The following is an 18,498-nucleotide window of genomic DNA, read 5'->3' on the forward strand; positions in this document are numbered from 1 at the left end:
CAAAAGTTATATCTACCAGTTAAGAACAAAACAAACTATAGCACAAACTGGAAAACAAAACTAAAGTAAGGTGCCAAATGAGGAATAAAGCAATGAAAACAAAACTAACAAATATGTTGTGAGGAAAGGAAAGAAAGAAAAGAAAAAAAGAATAGATATGAAAAGTTAAATATAGCTTTAGAAAGATTTACATACATTGAAGATTAACTGCAAGAGTAAAGGAACAGTAGGAAAAGCAAACAAAGGAGTAAATGTAGAAAAAAATAATAGGTTTTTAAAAGTTAAAAATTAAAATTAGAAAAAAAGGTAGAGGAAAGGAAGAAAAAAAGGAAAACTCTGTAGAACTGCAAAAGCCCAACATAGAGGCAGAGGTTTATAACAATAAAAAGTGTGATTGAAAAAAAAAAAACCAACTTAAAAGCTTAATTAGATTTCATAGTGCCATTAAAATCATAACTACAACAGAGGTGGGAAAAAATAAAAGAAAAATCCAAAAGAAACTACAGAAGTCAAAACATAAGAATAATAAATGTTTTTCTTGAATCACTTCTGTCAGGGTCCAGTCACAGTCCCCCTTACCCACCTAGGGTACCTTCCAACACTGTGCTGGTCTCTGGACCTGCTGTTGGGGCAGCTCAGATTCTAATCTGGTCTTACTTCTGTGTGTTCTTGCCTCCATTTTCCACAGCTATCAGAACTAGTGTGTTTTCTTTTGTGGGAGCTCTCAATGTCCTTTTACATATTCCGTAGACACAAAGTCTGCCTAGTTGATCATGTGGATTTAATCTGCAGCTTGTACAGCTGGTGGGAAGGTTTTGGGTCTTCTTCCTTAGCCATATTGCCCCTGGGTTTCATTTGTGATTTATTTCCACCTCTGCATGTGGTTTGTCCACAGGGGTTTGCTCCTTAGGCTGCCCTGGAGGACTTGGGTTTGCCCCTGTGAGGGCCAGGTGTGGAGGTGGTGCAGCTGCTTGGGTCGCAGGGTTTCTGGCAGCACCAGGTACTCAGAGGAGTCGGCGACTAGGGCAGCAGGAAATATAGTGCTTCTAAAGAAGGGTATGGAAACCAGTAATGGCCAGTACACTCTAGTGTTCTTGCCTGGGGAATGCCCCCTGACAGAAGCCTGGCAGGCCACAGTGCACAAGGTCACAATGAGTTGAACACGATGGAAATGACCCCACGTGCATAGATGGGAAGACTTTTTTTTTGCTTGTGGCAGCTCTCCCTCAGTGAAGGTTGAGCGTGAAGGTGGCACAGCTACTTGGGTCTCTGGGACCCTGGTGGCACCAAGTCTGCAGGGACACGGACTACCTCAGCCACAGGAGTTATGGCCCTATCAGAGTCTTTTTTCGAGCCTCTGGTAGTTGGCGATCAGAAGCCTTTTTGGCTAGTCTTTCTCCACAGCTCCACCTTTCTCCACAGCTCCACAGCCCTTAGAGGGCTCCCTTTTGGGGTATTTCTTTGTTGATCAGCATGTCAAGGACATAGAAGGCCCCCCCTGGCTGGGGTCCTACTCTGTAGATTGGTGTGTCCAGCACTTAAACAGGCACCCTGGGTGGAGTCCTACTCTGTTCCATGCATCAGTCACTTAAAGGAGTGCCCTGGGTGTGGTCCTAGTCTGTAGTTCGGTGCGTCAGGTGCTTGATGGGCCAGTCTGTTGTCAGCTGCTGTTGGCATGTGTGGAGAGAGAGGCTATTGTGATGGCTACACCCCCTAGTTTGACTTAGCAGTGTCAACTTGCTTCCATGGCTGCCTGGCTTTCCTCCACAGTCATTTCCTACCACAATCTCATCCCTCACATCCCCTCGGTCCATCTGTCTGCAGTGAACAACAGCTCTCACCCGGGGATTGCTCCACAATCCCTAAGCTCCAGCTCCCAGCTGCTGCACCTTCTAGGGCACCTGCTTCCCTATCCGGGGTACATATGGCTGCGGCGAGGACTTCTGATTCTCATTGTATTTAGGTTGCCACATATCAGCTGTTTCACTCTCAGCCTTAAATATTTCTCCTCTGACTCAGACAATTGCCCTGATGTGGAGATCGTACCCCTGCTTCAGTTCCCCCACCCACCGAGGGCAGGTCCAGGCCTAGTACCACTCCTGTTTTTCCCCCTAGTTCCTTCACCCTACCAAGTTTTGCATGGTTCTATATGTTCTTTTCCGCTGGTCTGGTACTCCTGTCCGCTCTCAGCTGGTGTTGTGCACGCACTTGTGTGTCTGAAGATCCATTCCTGATGTATCCGTGGAGGGAGAAGTACTCCATGTCCACCTTCTGCTCTGCCGCCTTGTTCTCTCTGTTCAGTTTTGTCTTTTTTTGTTGTATGTTGAGACTATGCATTTTTCGATTTTTTTCCTTTTGTTGTTTATGTTTGTAAATGATTTTTCCTCTACTGACAAGCTTCTAAAAGGAATTAGGGACTCCCTCAGTGGTCCAGTGGTTAAGAATACCCTTGCCAGTGCAGGGGACACAGGTTCAATTCCTGCTCTGGGAAGCCGAGAGGCAACTGAGCCCATGTGCTGTAACTACTTAGCCTGCACTCTATACTCCACATGCCTCAACTACTGGGCTTACGTGCCCCAACTACTCAAGTCTGAGTGCTCTAGGGCCCATGTACTGCAACAAGAGAAGCCACTGCAATAAGAAGCCTGCACGCTGAACTGGAGAAAAGCCGGTGTGCAGCAATGAAGACCCAGGGTAGCCAAAAATAAATAAATACATAAAAACTTAAAAAATAAATAAATAAAAGGAATCAGATTCAAATGTAAGGGAGCAAGGGTGCTTTGTGGCATATTGGAAATGCACTATATAGCTGGTCCTTAATTTCCTTGGGTTCTGCATCTGCAGAATCAACCAGTTGTAGATCTAAAAAAATCCATAAAGTTCCAAACAGCAAAATGTGAATTGCCACAGGCTGTTAACTGTTTATATAGTATTTGCATTATATTTAGGACTATTTAAATGGCAACACACTTCAGTATTCTTGCCTGGAAAATCCCGTGGATGGAGGAACCTGGGAGGCTGTAGTCCATGGGGTCACAGTCGGACATGACTGTGCGACTTCACTTTCACTTTCTTTTTACATAGCATTTATATTAGGTATTGTAAGTAATCTAAGTGAAAGTGCTCAGGGCTTAGTTGCTCAGTCATGTCAGCCTCTTTGTGACTGTGTGGACTGTAGCCTGCTTCTGTCCATGGATTTCTCCAGGCAAGAGTACTGAAGTGGGTAGCCATTCCCTTCTCCAGAAAATCTTCCTGACCAAGGAGTCAAACTCTGGTGTCCTGCATTGCAAGCAGATTCTTTACTGTCTGAGCCACCAGGATGATTTAAAGTATATGGGAGGATGTGCACAGGTTATCTGCAAATATGCAGGACTTAATTTTGGTACCCTGGGGTGGGGGTGTTAGGGAATCAATTCCCCATAGGTGTGGAGGGCCAACTATATTTTGATCTGGTAGTGATTATTACATGAGTGAATACTTGTGTAAAATTGTATTGAGATTTAATACAAATTTAAGATAGCAAACTTTGCAGTGTCATATATAAAAACTTTTAAAACTGAGATTTAGAACCATATCTCAAAGATGTCTTTAAGATATCTTTGATATCTCACATTTGAACTTCTCTGAAATTAATATGCTTCTTAATGTTGTTGACATGTCATAGTTTAATTGGCAGCATTTTATCTTGATTACAGGTTCAAAAAATAATAGTGCATTCTGTTGTTTAATTCAAGATAATCTACTATAAGCCAGGCCCTATAAACAAGATAAAAAAATTGTTTTCTGGGTTCTTGTTTCAAAAGTCATTACCTTGAAAATAATTTTTTTTAAAGGATCAGTTTTTTCTAATATTTTTATGGTTTTGTTTCTTTATTTAAGTCTGCTTTGTTTTTATAGGTTTCTGTTAAATTTTGGTACTGTTAGTTTTTACCTTGGATACAATGCAATGCAGGATTTTTTCCCTACTATGTCCATGAAGCCAAATCCTCAGTGTGATGACAGAAACTGTAGGAAGCAGCAGAAGGAATATAAGGTATATGTCAATGTGTCACAATGCATGAGAGATCATATTGCATAGGACAAAAACTTGAAAAAGAAGAAGTAATTATTTAGACTTGGAATACAAGGTAAATGGATTCTGGATTTTTAAAGTTCTAATTTATTCACCATACTTTAAAAATGAAAATTTTGTTCAAAGTCCTTTCTTGTTTTTTTGTAAGATAAAAAGCTTGTCTGAATTCTGTTTTTAAATTTTAATTTTTTAAGCTAAAATATTGTTGACACACATATTATGCTAGTTTCAGGTGTACCATGTAATGATCTTACATTTGCATACATTATCAAATGATCACTGTGAGAAGTCTAGTTATCATCTCTTCCTATGAAAAGTTATTAAAATATTATTGACTATATTCCCTATGCTGTAAATTGTATTTCTGTGACTTATTATATAATTATAGGTTTAGACCTTTTTGTTCACGTCACTTATTTTGCACCCCCACGTCTCCTATGGCAACATTATTTGTTCTCTGTATCTGTGAGTCTGTTTTCCTTTTGTTTTGTTTTTAGGTCCTTTATTTAAGTGAGATTATATGGTACTTATCTTTGGTTGTCTGACTTATTTCATTGAACATAATGCTTTGTAGTTCTATCCATGCCTTGTAGTTGCAGATAGTAAATTTTTTTATGTCTGAGTCATATTCCATTGTACATATGTACCACACCTTTATCCAGTTATCTATTGATAGACATTTAGGTAACTTCCATGTTTTAGCTGTTATAAGTAATGCTGCAGTGAACATTGGATTATATATCTTTTGAGTGTTTTTGTTTTCATTTAAAAAAAAAAAAAACCCAGAAGTGAAATTGCTAGATCACATGGTAGTTGTGTTTTTAATTTTTTGAGACACCTCCATACTGTTTTCCAATGATTGCACCAGTTTACAATCCTGCTAACAGTGCACAAGGTTTGCCTTTTTTCCACGTCCTTGCTAACACTTGTTATTTGTTGTCTTCTTGATGGTAGCCATTCTGACAAGTGTTATCTCATTGTGGTTTTCATTCACATTTCCCTGATGATTAGTGATACATGTCTGCTGGATCTCTCTATGTATTCCGTAAGGTCTCTGTATGTAGACCTTAGAAAAAGTGTGTCTGAATTCTTGATTCTGATCAAGTCTGAATGATGCTTCAGAGAACTGAGAATGAGTAAAAATACCGAAACTGTTTGATTTCTACAGAAAAAGGTAGCAGCACTGCCCAAACAGGAGGTAATTCAAGAAGAAGGAGAAATAATACATGAAGACAATGAGTGGGGTAGGAATTGTTTTATAAATTGAAATGGCAGCAAAAAAACATTCTTTTATGGGAGGGAATCTAATTATAATTAAGATTATACAAGTTTTGAATGATTATTGCTCATTAAGCTCCTTGAAAGCGGTTTTAAGATTTAAGTTTAACTTTACAGGTATTGAGCTGGTATCTGAGATTTCAGAAGAGGAACTGAAAAAATCTTCAGGTCCAATCCCTGACTTACCTGAAGGAATTATAGTGGCATATACAGTTCCCCAAAAGGTACATCTAAAATCTGGTTTACCATAAGAAGATAAAAGAGAAAATGTCTATTTATACTCTTCCATCTTCAACCTATTTTATAATGCCAATGCAGTATTTCTTATTTTAGATATTTTACATTAAGATTTGTGAGAGAGGTATTCAGTGTTAATATGGAAATATGCACAGCACATTTTAAACTGTTTGAAAATATAGACATAGTTTTGTTCATTCATTGATGGATCGGTGAAATAGATTTTGATTAAGACTACCTTTTCTGTATATTGATATTTTTAGCCACAATACCATTTAAAAATACCAGTTCAGTAGAGATCTCAAGAACACTGAAATTACTGCCTTGTAAGTCGAAAGACTGTTGGAGAAAATAAAGGATTTTATCTCTCCTAAAAATTAGAAGGCATATTTATTAAAGAAGGTTTACTTCATAAATTTTTTGAACATAGTTATAGCTTACTGATCCTAAGCATTAAGAACTTTGATTATTTTTTCACCATGTTTTCCTCATTTATTGATAGCAAGAAGATTCTGTACCTGAAGTAACAGTAGAAGATTCTGGTGAAAGCTTGGAAGACCTTATGGCCAAGATGAAGAACATATAAATAATGGACTGGCCTATATTTTATTTCCTGTGTTTAAACCTATTCCCTTGCAATTAAAAAAATCATTTAAAAACTGAGAAAACTTAAGGGAACATCAATTGATGTGTAATCTTCACTGAATTGTTATTAACTTTTTGGAAATACTGTGACTGTTGCTTGTTGCTCCCCTCCTTCAACTAAATCAGAAACTCTTAAAACTCATATTTCATTATAGTAAGAAAACTTAAAGGATTATTGTAGGTTAGCCATTGAACTGTTTTGACCTTTTGTCGGGGGCAGTGAGAAGAAAGGACCAATTTGCTGGTATATTCCTCTTCTTTTCAGTAATCCTTTGTAGTCTGTTGCCTGCAGCCATGGACAATAGAATAGTGTGTGATCACATAGAGGGAAAGAACAAGAGGTACAGCATGTTGATTATTTAAGCCAGTGGGCACATACTCATTGTGTTTGGAATTGCTCTCTACAAGAAAACTGCCCACTACTACTAACTTGAGCAACAGTGAATTTCAAGTTGTAAACCTATAAAATAAAAACATCCTCTCGAATGTTTCCTGATGAAATATAAGCTGAAATGTAGGCACTGGAAAAGTGTGTAAACTTGTGATATATATAATCTAAGCAAGACAGAGGCAAATAAAAAGAAGCTTCCTTCATGGATAGACAGGTAAAGATATTTTCAGGATGTGCAAATTGTATTTGTGCACTGAAAGTGAAAGTGAAGTCGCTCAGTCGTGTCCGACTCTTTGCGACCCCATGGACACCAGGCTCCTCTGTCCATGGGATTTTCTAGGCAAGCGTACTGGAGTGGGTTGCCATTTCCTTCTCCAGAGAATCTTCCTGACCCAGGGATCGAACCCAGGTCTCCCGCATTGTAGACAGACACTTGACTGTCTGAGCCACCAGGGAAGTCAGCATATCATCTGTCTGAGTCAGTGTGCTTTATTGAGGAGCAAAAGATAAATTTAGGCTTAAGATCACCTAAATTATACCCATCATATGGGCTATCTTCTAATACTTTATTTTATTCAAATTTGATTCCCCGGGTAATTAGTTACTGGCAAAGGCTTGTCCTGGGTAGCAGATAATAAATGAAGCCTAAATTACCTCTGCAATGACTGACATGTATTTCTTCACAGGGAAGAGTATCATTTTCCCTGATCATTGTCATTTGATAAACTGCTTTTCTCTGGAGTTTGCATACAAATAATGAAGGCTTAGAGAGCCTTGGTTAAAGTAAATTCCTAATGGTTTAGAGACTAATAAACATGCACTGGTAACCATTATCCGTAGGCTGTTACTGTGCTTGTCTCCTATTTTGATGATTTTTTTGCTTTGAAGAGAGAATGTCTAAATTCTAGGGGAAAATGTAATTAAAAAGTTACAAGTACCTTTCCTACTTATGAAATAAGATTCTACAAATTAATTTCAGAAAAAAAAAAAAAAGCTCCAAATATCAAATATGTTTAATATATTAGTTTTGAGATTTTAGGGTACTGTGATTCTTATGTTTACAGTAATGTCAGGATATATGGGGATAGCTTTCTGGTCTTGAAACGTATTTATGTTGCCTTGCTAGGTCATTGCAGTTATTTAAAAGTTCAGTATATTCATCTGTAAAATAACTTTTCTAGTTCATAGAGATGCTTTGAATTTCAGAAAAGAAATGCAGTCTTTCTAAATAACATTCCTTTGGTACACTAATTTGGTATAGGCTATACTTACAAGTTTAAGTTTATATAGTTTGATAAATAGTTAGAACTTACCATCTTTTTAAAAAGTTGATTTACAATGTTGTGTTTATGTTCAGGTGTGCAGCAAAGTGAATCAGTTATATATATTAGAACCTACTATCTAAAGATTTTTTTTTCTGTTCTTAATTTGTACCCTGCTGTTATCTTATATTTTATAAAATCTTATCTAATTTTTTTCTTATATCTTCCATTAAAGTTATTATTTTAACAGAAAAAATCTGGTAACAAATATCTTTTGTAATCTAGAGTGCTCTCTTGACAAGTCTGTATGTCATGAAAATTTGTATATGTAGACAGCTGACCATGAGAAATTAATCATCATTGGATTTTATGTTACTAAATAAACCCATAGTGTTTGACCAGATTTATAACACTATTGCTTCAAGTATAAAAGATGGAAACACACTCCCAAAATTGCCTTAGCACAAATGCTCTAAATTAGAGTAAAACAAACAATATGTTTAACTTTAATCCCTTTTTAATTTAACGGGAGGTTAATTTATGGTACTATTTAAATGTTTTATGTAGTAAAAAAAGTAAGTATTATGAGTTCCTTTATGTAAAAATATTACTTCCTGAATACCTATAAACACACTGACCAACCCAAAAATGTAATAAATATTTAAGAATACTAATGAAGCTTTAAGTTCCCCCATCGCATGTTTTTTTAGTGTTTCTCTTTTTGTAAAGTATTAATGAATGAAAATTAATTATAACTACCATAGTTTAGAGCCTTCCAATTCAGATTTATAATTATTTTAAACCTATGCTTTTCATGTTAAAGGTGTATATTAAAGTGTACGTAATATTCCTTTTGAGAACCTTTTTTGGCCGTGCAGCATGGCATGTGGGATCATAGTGCTGCCTGTAATGGAAGCGTGGAGTCCCAACCACTAGACCTTCAGGGAAGTACCTATTCTTTTTTAGGCATTCTACATGAAAACATTTGAGTTGGTAGTATAATTAGTAAGATCAAAATATAGTCTTAAAAACTATACTTAAACCTTTTGAAATAATCACCCCTCAAGTATAATTAATAACTTACCATAAAGTCACTTTGAATAATGTAAGTTTTCACTTTTTGTATATTTTTCAAGTCCAAACTTTGTAGGAACAAAGAAAAATGCATATTATCCTTTTGCTAGTTTTTCCTTTTTTTCAGGCTTCTTCTAGGATATTAATCTCAGGTTATTTTCTAAAGTTTACATTTAAATTTATTTAAATTTAATTTTAAATTTAAATTTATTATTTATGATGTGTTAAATTACTTATACCACTAAATAATCAAATTTTAAACTCTAAAAAGTTAATTCTAAAATCAGTCAGTGTCTGATATATTTGTGAATTCAATTGCTTTGTGCCTTTCATAGCTGGCAAACCCAGAAATATGTGTTATGGTTGTAGTTTATCTTCTTTTTTCCCTGTTGTACTTCTGCCAGAAGGGAGAAGAATGATGTTCATTTTGTAAGATTCTACCTCATTTACTTTAAGTCACCACTGTAGTGCCTTAAAATTAGACCACTGTTCCCCAAATTTATATGCATATGAATCACCTGAGAATCTAGCTACATTGCAGACGCTGATTCAATAGGTCTGGGGAGAGCCTGTGTGAATTTTTACTAAGCTCCCAGGGTAATACTGATGATTCTGGTCTACAGACCACCTTGAGTAGCCAAGCCTTAGAGAACATTAACCAAAATCCTAAGGAGTCACTGAAGCTCAAGTTGAGCAAACTACTCAGTGAATTAGCAAACTACAATGCTAATTCTTTTTTTTTTTTTGTAGTGTTCAACATTTTTCTTAATTATGTAAATATAATCCTTTTGTATAAACTGGAGTGGAAAAAAGAACTTGAAATTTCACCTTTATTTTAAAATAGTGAAATATGGTTATCACATCTTTCACCTTTACAATTAATACATGCTGGAATGTTACAAGTATTAAAAATGAAAATTTTATTATATATAAATATATAAATGGCATGAAACAGTACCCCAGATTGGCAATATTTATAAAATCTATAAAAATATTTAATTTTCAATATAAAACGGGAAAGTAATTTGAGTTCTAGATAAATGAAGAGGTAGATTTAGGCCATTTAAGGAAGAAGGTTGTGTCCATATTTTGGGAAAAGTTAAAAGAATGCCAAAGGGCTTGATTTGTTACTGCAATACTGACTTCAGATTGTGCAAGGACATTCTACACAGTAAAAACAATATACAATGTAGAAATCACAGAAAACAGTGGGCTTAGCCGTATCTGCTCAAGGAAAAGGTAGAATAAAAGACATGTAGCAGACAGAGATTCCTAATACTAGTTCATTTTACAGAAGACAATTCATATGTCCCATAAACATTATCCCTTTATTCTGAAACTTTTCTTTGAGGTAGACAACTGGGCCAGACTGCTACTGAATAGCAAGATGAGGAATGGTGAGGCAAAAGTAGATTTTGAGAGATAAGAATCATGGAATTCTTGAACTCCTTGTCTTAACTGCTAATAAAGAGTTATAACTGCTCTTACAGAACAGAGACCAGTCTACTCTTCATGATCAACTCTTCATGTCATCTTAGGATTCCAAAGTGTCTATATTGGGAGAAATATCAATAACCTCAGATACGCAGATGACACCACCCTTATGGCAGAAAGTGAAGAGGAACTCAAAAGCCTCTTGATGAAAGTGAAAGTGGAGAGTGAAAAAGTTGGCTTAAAGCTCAACATTCAGAAAACAAAGATCATGGCATCCGGTCCCATCACTTCATGGGAAATAGATGGGGAAACAGTGGAATCAGTGTCAGATTTTATTTTTCTGGGCTCCAAAATCACTACAGATGGTGACTGCAGCCATGAAATTAAAAGACGCTTACTCCTTGGAAGAAAAGTTATGACCAACCTAGATAGCATATTCAAAACCAGAGACATTACTTTGCCAACAAAGGTTTGTCTAGTCAAGGCTATGGTTTTTCCTGTGGTCATGTGTGGATGTGAGAGTTGGACTGTGAAGAAGGCTGAGTGCCGAAGAATTGATGCTTTTGAACTGTGGTGTTGGAGAAGACTCTTGAGAGTCCCTTGGATTGCATGGAGATCCAAGCAGTCCATTCTGAAGGAGATCAGCCCTGGGATTTCTTTGGAAGGAATGACGCTAAAGTTGAAACTCCAGTACTTTGGCCACCTCATGCGAAGAGTTGACTCATTGGAAAAGACTCTGATGCTGGGAGGGATTGGGGGCAGGAGGAGAAGGGGACGACAGAGGATGAGATGGCTGGATGGCATCACTGACTCGATGGACATGAGTCTGAGTGAACTCCGGGAGTTGGTGATGGACAGGGAGGCCTGGCGTGCTGTGATTCATGGGGTCGCAAAGAATCAGACACGACTGAGCAACTGATCTGATCTGATCTGATATTGGTTCCCACACAATAGGAAAGCTAATTCTTTCAAACAGCTAAAATTGAAATAGTCATGACTCAAACTTCAATGTAGTCCAATATCATACAAATAACCAGTTAAATCACACAGTGAAATTAAATTTTCTTAACAGTTTTTATAAATTTTAAAGTTCCAAATGTTTCTTAATTATTTTATCCTAAGGTGCATTTCCAGTGAGTGGTAGTTGCTGCTATCACCTTTGTCCTTGATGAAGGAAAAGATTAGGAGAATGGGTTGTTTTTAAGCTAAATGTATCTCCACTTGATGAGTGTTGGGAAGGAGCTTTTCCACCCAAAAGTGACGTTTCTGCTTCTTTTATTTCCATTGCCCTTTTGTATAGTTCAGCAGCTTTTTCAAAATCCCCTTCTTCATAGCTTTGGGAGAAAAAAAAGTCTCAAAATGAAAATATTTATTTTGAGATAAATATTTAACAATTTTTTTTAACAATTCTAAATGATCTTATAGGATACAGAAAAACAAGTTGTGCTCTTTTTTTCCAAGCTGAAGATTGAAAAACTGGAGGTTTTTATTATTAGTTTTTTATATAGAAAAAGTTATATTTGTTGAATGCTTTCAAAATTTTCTAAAATGCCAACTATCACAGGATTTCCAAGATTATTTCAGCCAATTGCTAGTCATTTAACCATATGACAAAATATAAATAATTGAAAAAAAAAAAAATCCACCTGAAATCTACCCAGAAGTGCTCTCCACCTCACCTAGTGTAAAACCCTGCAGCCAGGTTTTCTGTGCACTGTGAAATGCTGAGTGGTCCCACAGTGATGTGCGAGAGGCAGCTTGACCCATTACTTGGAAAGACTCTGTGGATCATTTCTAGGTTTTGTGTTTTGCCTAAGAAATGATCTTCCTTTATATTTTAACTTGTTTGTAAGTTTTACTCTGCAAGAAAAGTCCATTTTCAGGCAGACCAATAAAACAGAATACCCAAATTCTCCTTTTTGTCTGCTGCCAAGTGTCTTATGGGGCACCATTAAGACTACATTGTAATGGGTACAGTGAAACTGCTAAAGGAAGTTAGCATCTTGAGGTAAATATAATGCAAAAGTCAACATGGTAAATCCACTTTGAGGATAGCAAGTTGCCAATTACCCCCAGAGCCAGTTAGCTGCAAATGTAATCCATCCTCTTATTTGTCATGATACTTCCTCTACAAAATATGTTGTGCCACCTTCAATTTCACTTCTGGATATTATTTCAATGTCTCTTGAACTAGATCAGCCAAAAATAAACCCTCTGTTCTACTAAAAAGCATATCAGCAATAAATATTTTGTGGGGTTCTATGATGAATCAAAGATGTCCTAAGAGGGATTTTGGCTATATGAGGAAAGTGAAAAATTCTTACCTAAGCACAGCTAAATTTTTTAGTGTTTCTCCAACTCGAGGATGCATCCGACCCAGGCTGTCCTCGTAAATCTTTAATGCTCGTTCATACAACGGCAGGGCCTCACTGTGTTTTTTCTTATTAAAAAAGAAACAATGCTCATTTGAACACACTGGGTTTCTGAAATTACTTTTAAGGTACTCTAGACTGAGCTGACCTACTTGGCTAAGCACTTTAAAAGAGTTAATATCCTCCTACAAGATGTAGATAAACTGATTAATTTAGGAGTAATCATAATTGGAGAAGTAGTATAATAAAATTCAGAAACTTAAGTTTTAGACCTGGCTTGGTAACAACTGACATTAATCCAATTATATAAGCACAAACTTCTTTGTGGTACCCCAGGGTACCATATCTCTTACTCATGACAAGCAAATGATATATCTTAGGAACAATATTAGATAAAGAGATGTAGGGAGTCTCCAGAAATAAATAAGTCTATGCAATGAACTAAACACAGTATTTCACACTAAGAAGAATGGACTGTCTTACAGTTGTAACTTTAATAACTTCTCAAGTATTAAAGGGAACATTAGTAGATAACCTTAATTGTCCTTTAATTATTTTTACTGTGTCATATCTAATACATGTTTACCTATATCTAATACATGTTTACCTATATTTCATATGTTAAAACTATTGATTTATAAAGCATTACATTATGGGAACTTACCATTTGGCTATAAAGAACAGCTAAGTTCACCAAGGCAGTGGCTACACTTGGGTGCTTTGGGCCAAAGGATTTCTGCCGGATTTCAACAGCCAGCTCATACAAAGGTACAGCTTTGTCAAGTTTCCCCTAAAACACAAAAGTGAAATCTAACAAAAATATTAAAGCAATAAATACTTTATGATCAGAGCTTGTTCCATAAATACAGTTTTATGGTAAAATAATTCTGAGGAAAAAAGTTCAGAAATATTTCTTCCCAGTTTAATGGATAAGTTTATGGGTATCTGAAATCTAATATGTAAAGCTATATAGAATATAAGAACATTTTATCTGATAACTCAGAAAGTTCTTTAGGATCACCCATTATAACTTTCTGGTGATGTAAACACATGCCAGTTAAAGTATGTTTGCTGCTATATGTCATTTAGAGATAGCATCAAAGTTTTTATCTTAAAACTCATTTTCCACCAAATCCTTTCCAGATTTTTCAGATTATTTCTTTTTTACTTGAAATTTAGGTAGAAATAGCAGCAATGGATCCTTTATACTGAAACATCAACTTCAGTACTAGGAGGGTTAGCAACAGTCCCACAAAGTCTATACAACTCTGTAACCACACTAAATGAAAGCAGTTTTTTCTCCTGATTTTCGTTTGTCTTAAAGACAGCCATAAAAAATCCAAATATCACTTAGACTAGAACTGTATGGTAAAGAATGGTTACATTTAATTGCAAGCAAAGAAAAAGTGAAATGGTCATTTCATTAGCTATGGAGACTTCTTCAGTCCTTACAATTGGGTGATTTGATACATCTATGGTAGCCTAACACAGCAAACGTAATACTAGTTGAATTTTAAAACTTCTGAAATGTAAAAGAAGAATAAGTTCTAGTTAGAGTACTGACAAATGCATTTGTATTTAGAATGTATTTTTAAAAACTAAACTAGGACCTTAATTTAGTTAAGTCTGAAATCATTGTGATTTAAAAGATCATAGAAAATAATATATCCATTGGAAGATAAATTATTTTGCTTACAGCAACTATGGCTTAACTGGTATATTATAAAACACATGTAGGCATGCTATGGATTACTTACCATTTTCTTGTATAAGATCGCAAGATGCTTTACCGTATAAGCCAAAGAAGGGTGATCAGGAGCTAATGCTCGTCTCCGAATGTCTAAGGCTCTTTCATAAAGTTCTTCTGCTTTGTCATACTGTTTCTTTTCATTGCATAGAGCCGCCAGATTATTCAACGACTGGGCACAGTCAGGGTGATCTGGTCCTAGAACTCTCTCCCTCATCTCCAAGGAACGCTTCAGAAACTGGTCAGCTATTCTATGAACAAAAGACCCAGATGGTTTAAACTATTCTCTAGAAGTCAGAACCCTAGTCCTAATTAGGAGGAGAACTGAAGTACTTTTATTCTTAAATCCAAGATAGTTAAAATGAAGGATTCAGCTCAAAATCCTCTTTCCTACCCCTCATCTCTTTCTGCCCTTTTCCAAAAATTAAATATGCCTTCCTAGTAGTGTGAGACCCTAAGGTGTCTGGATGATTGTCTCCATTCTCCACTTCACTCCTAAAACACAAACTCATAAATAGTTTCCAGAACAAACTTTTTATATCTTAAAAATTACTAAGCCAAACTCAAAAGATTTTGGTATTCTTTCCTTCTCCCTCCCTTTGGAGTTAGTACTAAATCTGGTTTGTTTGTTTGTTTGTTTGTTTGTTTGTTTTGGTATTTTGGCTGCATTGTGGCATGCAAGATGGTTCCCTGACCAGGGGTGGAACCTGGGCCTCCACAGTGAAACAGCCAAATCCTAACCACCAGGCTGCAAGGGAGCTCCCTAGTACTAAATAAGTTTTAATTAAAGAACCCTTTGTGGGACTTCCCTAATAGTGCAGTGGATAAGAATCTGCCAGCCAGTACAGGGGACATGTGTTCAATTCCTGGTTTGGGAAGATTACATATGCCCATGGACCAAAACTACTGAGCCTGTGTGCTACAACTATTGATGCCCATGTGCCCTAGAGCCCATGCTCTGCAACAAGAGAAGCCACCACTATGAGAAGCCTGAGCACCACAAGAAACAGTAGACCTTGCTCCTTTGTGAAGTGGGCTGCTGCTGCTACTGCTGCTAAGTCGCTTCAGTTGTGTCCAACTCTGTGCAACCCCATAGACTGCAGCCCACCAGGCTCCCCCATCCCTGGGATTCTCCAGGCAAGAACACTGGAGTGGGTTGCCATTTCTTTCTCCAATGTATGAAGGTGAAAAGTGAAAGTGAAGTCGCTCAGTCGTGTCCGACTCTTAGCAAACCCATGGACACCAGGCTCCTCCATCCATGGGATTTTCCAGGCAAGAGTACTGGAGTGGGGTGCCACTGCCTTCTCCGTGTGAAGTGGGCTAAATATTTGTATTTTTCTGATATCCAAAATGTCAAATCTATTGTATTTTGCTGACATACAAAGAAGTCCAAAAACACTCATTTTTCATAAAAGAGTCTTTGAGTCTATGCCCAAATAAATTGAAGAATAAAATTAGCAGCCATCTACATTCTTTTCTTTATTTTCCCTCAGTCCCAAGTTTGTTCTTATGTGAGACCTTTTGTACAATATCTACACAAACTCATTTGTTATAAACATATAAAATACTAAGGAAACTACAGAATATCTTTTTAGTTACTAAAGAAACAATGTGAAAGGAAACAGTGGAGAAATTGTCATGGTCTTTGTTAAATGTGGCCATGTTCATAACATATCATACATGAAAAATTCTGTTGATTTTTTCTAGCTTGGCTTGATAGAAATGTAAAACAGCTTTGCATCTAAGAGATGAAATGAATACGTGTTTTCATTATTAACAGTAGGGTACTCACTCTAGGTTGTTCTGAAGATAGTAGAGCACACCCAGTTCATTGAGGGTCCGAGCATTGTCAGGTGTATCCTTACCTAATGTGAGCTCTTCTAATTGTAGGGCCCGTCTACGTAAAAGGGAAAATCCATACTGGAGAAACATAGAAATTCACAACAATCATCAAGTAAGTGCAATCTCTGATTCTGAAGCTATATACTAGGGTTCTGAAAAAATCCTTTCTCCTTTTGTTTCCTTTAAAGTAGATTACAATTACTTTAAGTATACTGAATTACTCTAATGATTATTAAAAAATATACATACTTCCCAGTGACTTCACATTCTTAAATTCATTTAAAACTATTTTGTGAAAATGACTATGATAATTTAGCAAAATGAACAGAATCCCTAAATGCATCAGAAAGATTAGGAAACAATGTGCATATATTTATTAACCCTATTACTAAACATTTAATACCAGGTACTTAAAACTGCACATAGCACTTGCATCTAGTAGACAAGTAAGTCCTGGAAATCAAATGTATAGATAGCATAGGGAATAGTGGCAACAATACTGTATTATAATGATCAAACTTACTAAGAGACCAGATCTTAATTATTCCAACTACAAAAAAGAAATAATTTTGTGATGTGACGTTATGGTGTAATCAATCATATTACAATATATAAATGCATCAAATAAATATGTTGTACATCTTATATTTACACAATGTTAGATGTCAAATACATTTTAATAAAAAACTGAATATAGCATTTTAAAATAAATATGCTATATTTATTTTATCAGCAGCTTAGAAAAATGAAAAAGTTTTTGCATTTAAGGATAATAATTTCTTGGCATTTGAATGTAACATTAAATGTTTACTAAATTTCTTTTATTCTCTTTTCAAGCTTTAAAAAATTGAAACAGCTTTTAAGTCCATCTTCTAAAATCTAACCTTTATCATTTTTGTTAATTTTTATTGGAGTATAATTGCTTCACACTAAAATCTAATCTTTGAATTGTATAGTTCTACCTTTTAAAAATTAAAAAAAAATTTCCCTAGCTTTATTGAGATATAATTGACATATAACACTGTGTAAATTTAAAGTGTACAACATGATTATATGACATATGTATATAGTGTAAAATGATTACCAAAATATATAGTTCCACTTTTTAAACATATACTAATTTGTACTTCTCAGTAATACTAGTTTTTAAACATGTATTTTAAACCAGAAAATATTAATCAGTACTTCCCTAGAAATCAATTTAAAATCAAAAGTTTTTAAATATATGAGGTTTATGTATCTACATTATGATACAGAGATGTTCTTTTCCTTTTTGTTCAAAACACAACACAAAAGAAATCTCTCATTACCAAGTTGCCTTTTCTCCTTGCAGCTTTCTGACGAATTTTAAATGATTTCTTCCTAAAATGTTCAGCTTGTTCATATCTTAAAAAAAAAAAAAAAAGTAAGTCAAAGGAAAGCAACATGTCCAAAGTGTCATACTTCAGTGAAATGAAAGCACCAATGTAAAGTCTTTTTTTGCTAATTAAATACAACATTATTTCTAGAAGTGAGAGTCATAGGGAATGAAAAATCTTAAACAAAAATTTTCGCAAAACAAAATCTAATAAATCTAGTCCTCCAAGTGGGCTTCTATGGGACTCAGTGGTAAAGAATCTGCCTGCCTATGCATGAGATGCAGGTTTGATCCCTGAGTTTAGGAGAAGGAAAACGGATCCCTGAAGAAGGAAATGGCAACCCACTCCAGTATTCTTGTCTGGGAAATCCCATGCATAGAGGAGCCTGGAGAGATACAGTTCATGGGGTCACAAAAGACTCAGACATGACTTAGCAACTAAAAGAACAAGTCTTCCAACTAGCTGACATTTAACTATTTTTCAGCTGATTAAACTCATTTTGAGTTTAAAAGGCAATCTCTAAAATGCAATCTAATTAAATGAAAATTCAAAACTTTAGTTTGCTATATCAACTAATTTTTGGTCACATAGAAATGTGAAATTCACACAAAATCTGTGTGAAACAATATTTTTAGAAGTTAAAAGAAAAATTCCAATATGTGTCACTTATGATTGAGCAAAAGAAATGATTTCAGACAGAGAAGAGATACCTATCAGAGGGCGTATTATACTAGGGATCAAACTTCTGTAAACTGCTAGATAGTAAACAGTTTTGCCTTTGTGGGT

General features: G+C 35.7%; 2 protein-coding genes across 5 annotated transcripts in view; one reads left to right on the forward strand and one right to left on the reverse strand.

Annotated features, from left to right (window-relative positions):
- The window catches only part of UBA5 (ubiquitin like modifier activating enzyme 5), a 32,903-nt gene extending 24,615 nt beyond the window's left edge, over positions 1 to 8,288 (forward strand). Inside the window, exons 9-12 of the mRNA XM_086352191.1 lie at positions 3,898 to 4,033; positions 5,241 to 5,316; positions 5,468 to 5,574; positions 6,090 to 8,288. Coding sequence (XP_086208317.1) covers positions 3,898 to 4,033; positions 5,241 to 5,316; positions 5,468 to 5,574; positions 6,090 to 6,173 — 403 coding nt within the window. The 3' untranslated portion in view covers positions 6,174 to 8,288. The remainder of the gene's footprint in view (positions 1 to 3,897; positions 4,034 to 5,240; positions 5,317 to 5,467; positions 5,575 to 6,089) is intronic.
- Positions 8,289 to 9,775: 1,487 nt separating this feature from the next.
- The window catches only part of NPHP3 (nephrocystin 3), a 57,158-nt gene continuing 48,435 nt past the window's right edge, over positions 9,776 to 18,498 (reverse strand). For 2 of the 4 annotated variants that reach the window (XM_086351746.1, XM_086351821.1), the window contains 6 exons: positions 17,665 to 17,740; positions 16,305 to 16,432; positions 14,523 to 14,763; positions 13,430 to 13,555; positions 12,718 to 12,833; positions 9,776 to 11,727 (listed from right to left, as the gene is read on the reverse strand). In XM_086351746.1, coding sequence (XP_086207872.1) covers positions 11,547 to 11,727; positions 12,718 to 12,833; positions 13,430 to 13,555; positions 14,523 to 14,763; positions 16,305 to 16,432; positions 17,665 to 17,740 — 868 coding nt within the window. In that variant the 3' untranslated portion in view covers positions 9,776 to 11,546. Of the gene's footprint in view, positions 11,728 to 12,717; positions 12,834 to 13,429; positions 13,576 to 14,522; positions 14,764 to 16,304; positions 16,433 to 17,664; positions 17,741 to 18,498 lie in introns of those variants that run through there. The other 2 variants (XR_015145781.1, XR_015145788.1) reach the window with 2 other exon arrangements.

The sequence above is a fragment of the Bos grunniens genome, chromosome 1 (assembly GCF_055505025.1).
Source record: "Bos grunniens cultivar Pamir isolate PY7600 chromosome 1, Bosgru_T2T1.0, whole genome shotgun sequence".
NCBI lineage: Eukaryota > Metazoa > Chordata > Mammalia > Artiodactyla > Bovidae > Bos > Bos grunniens.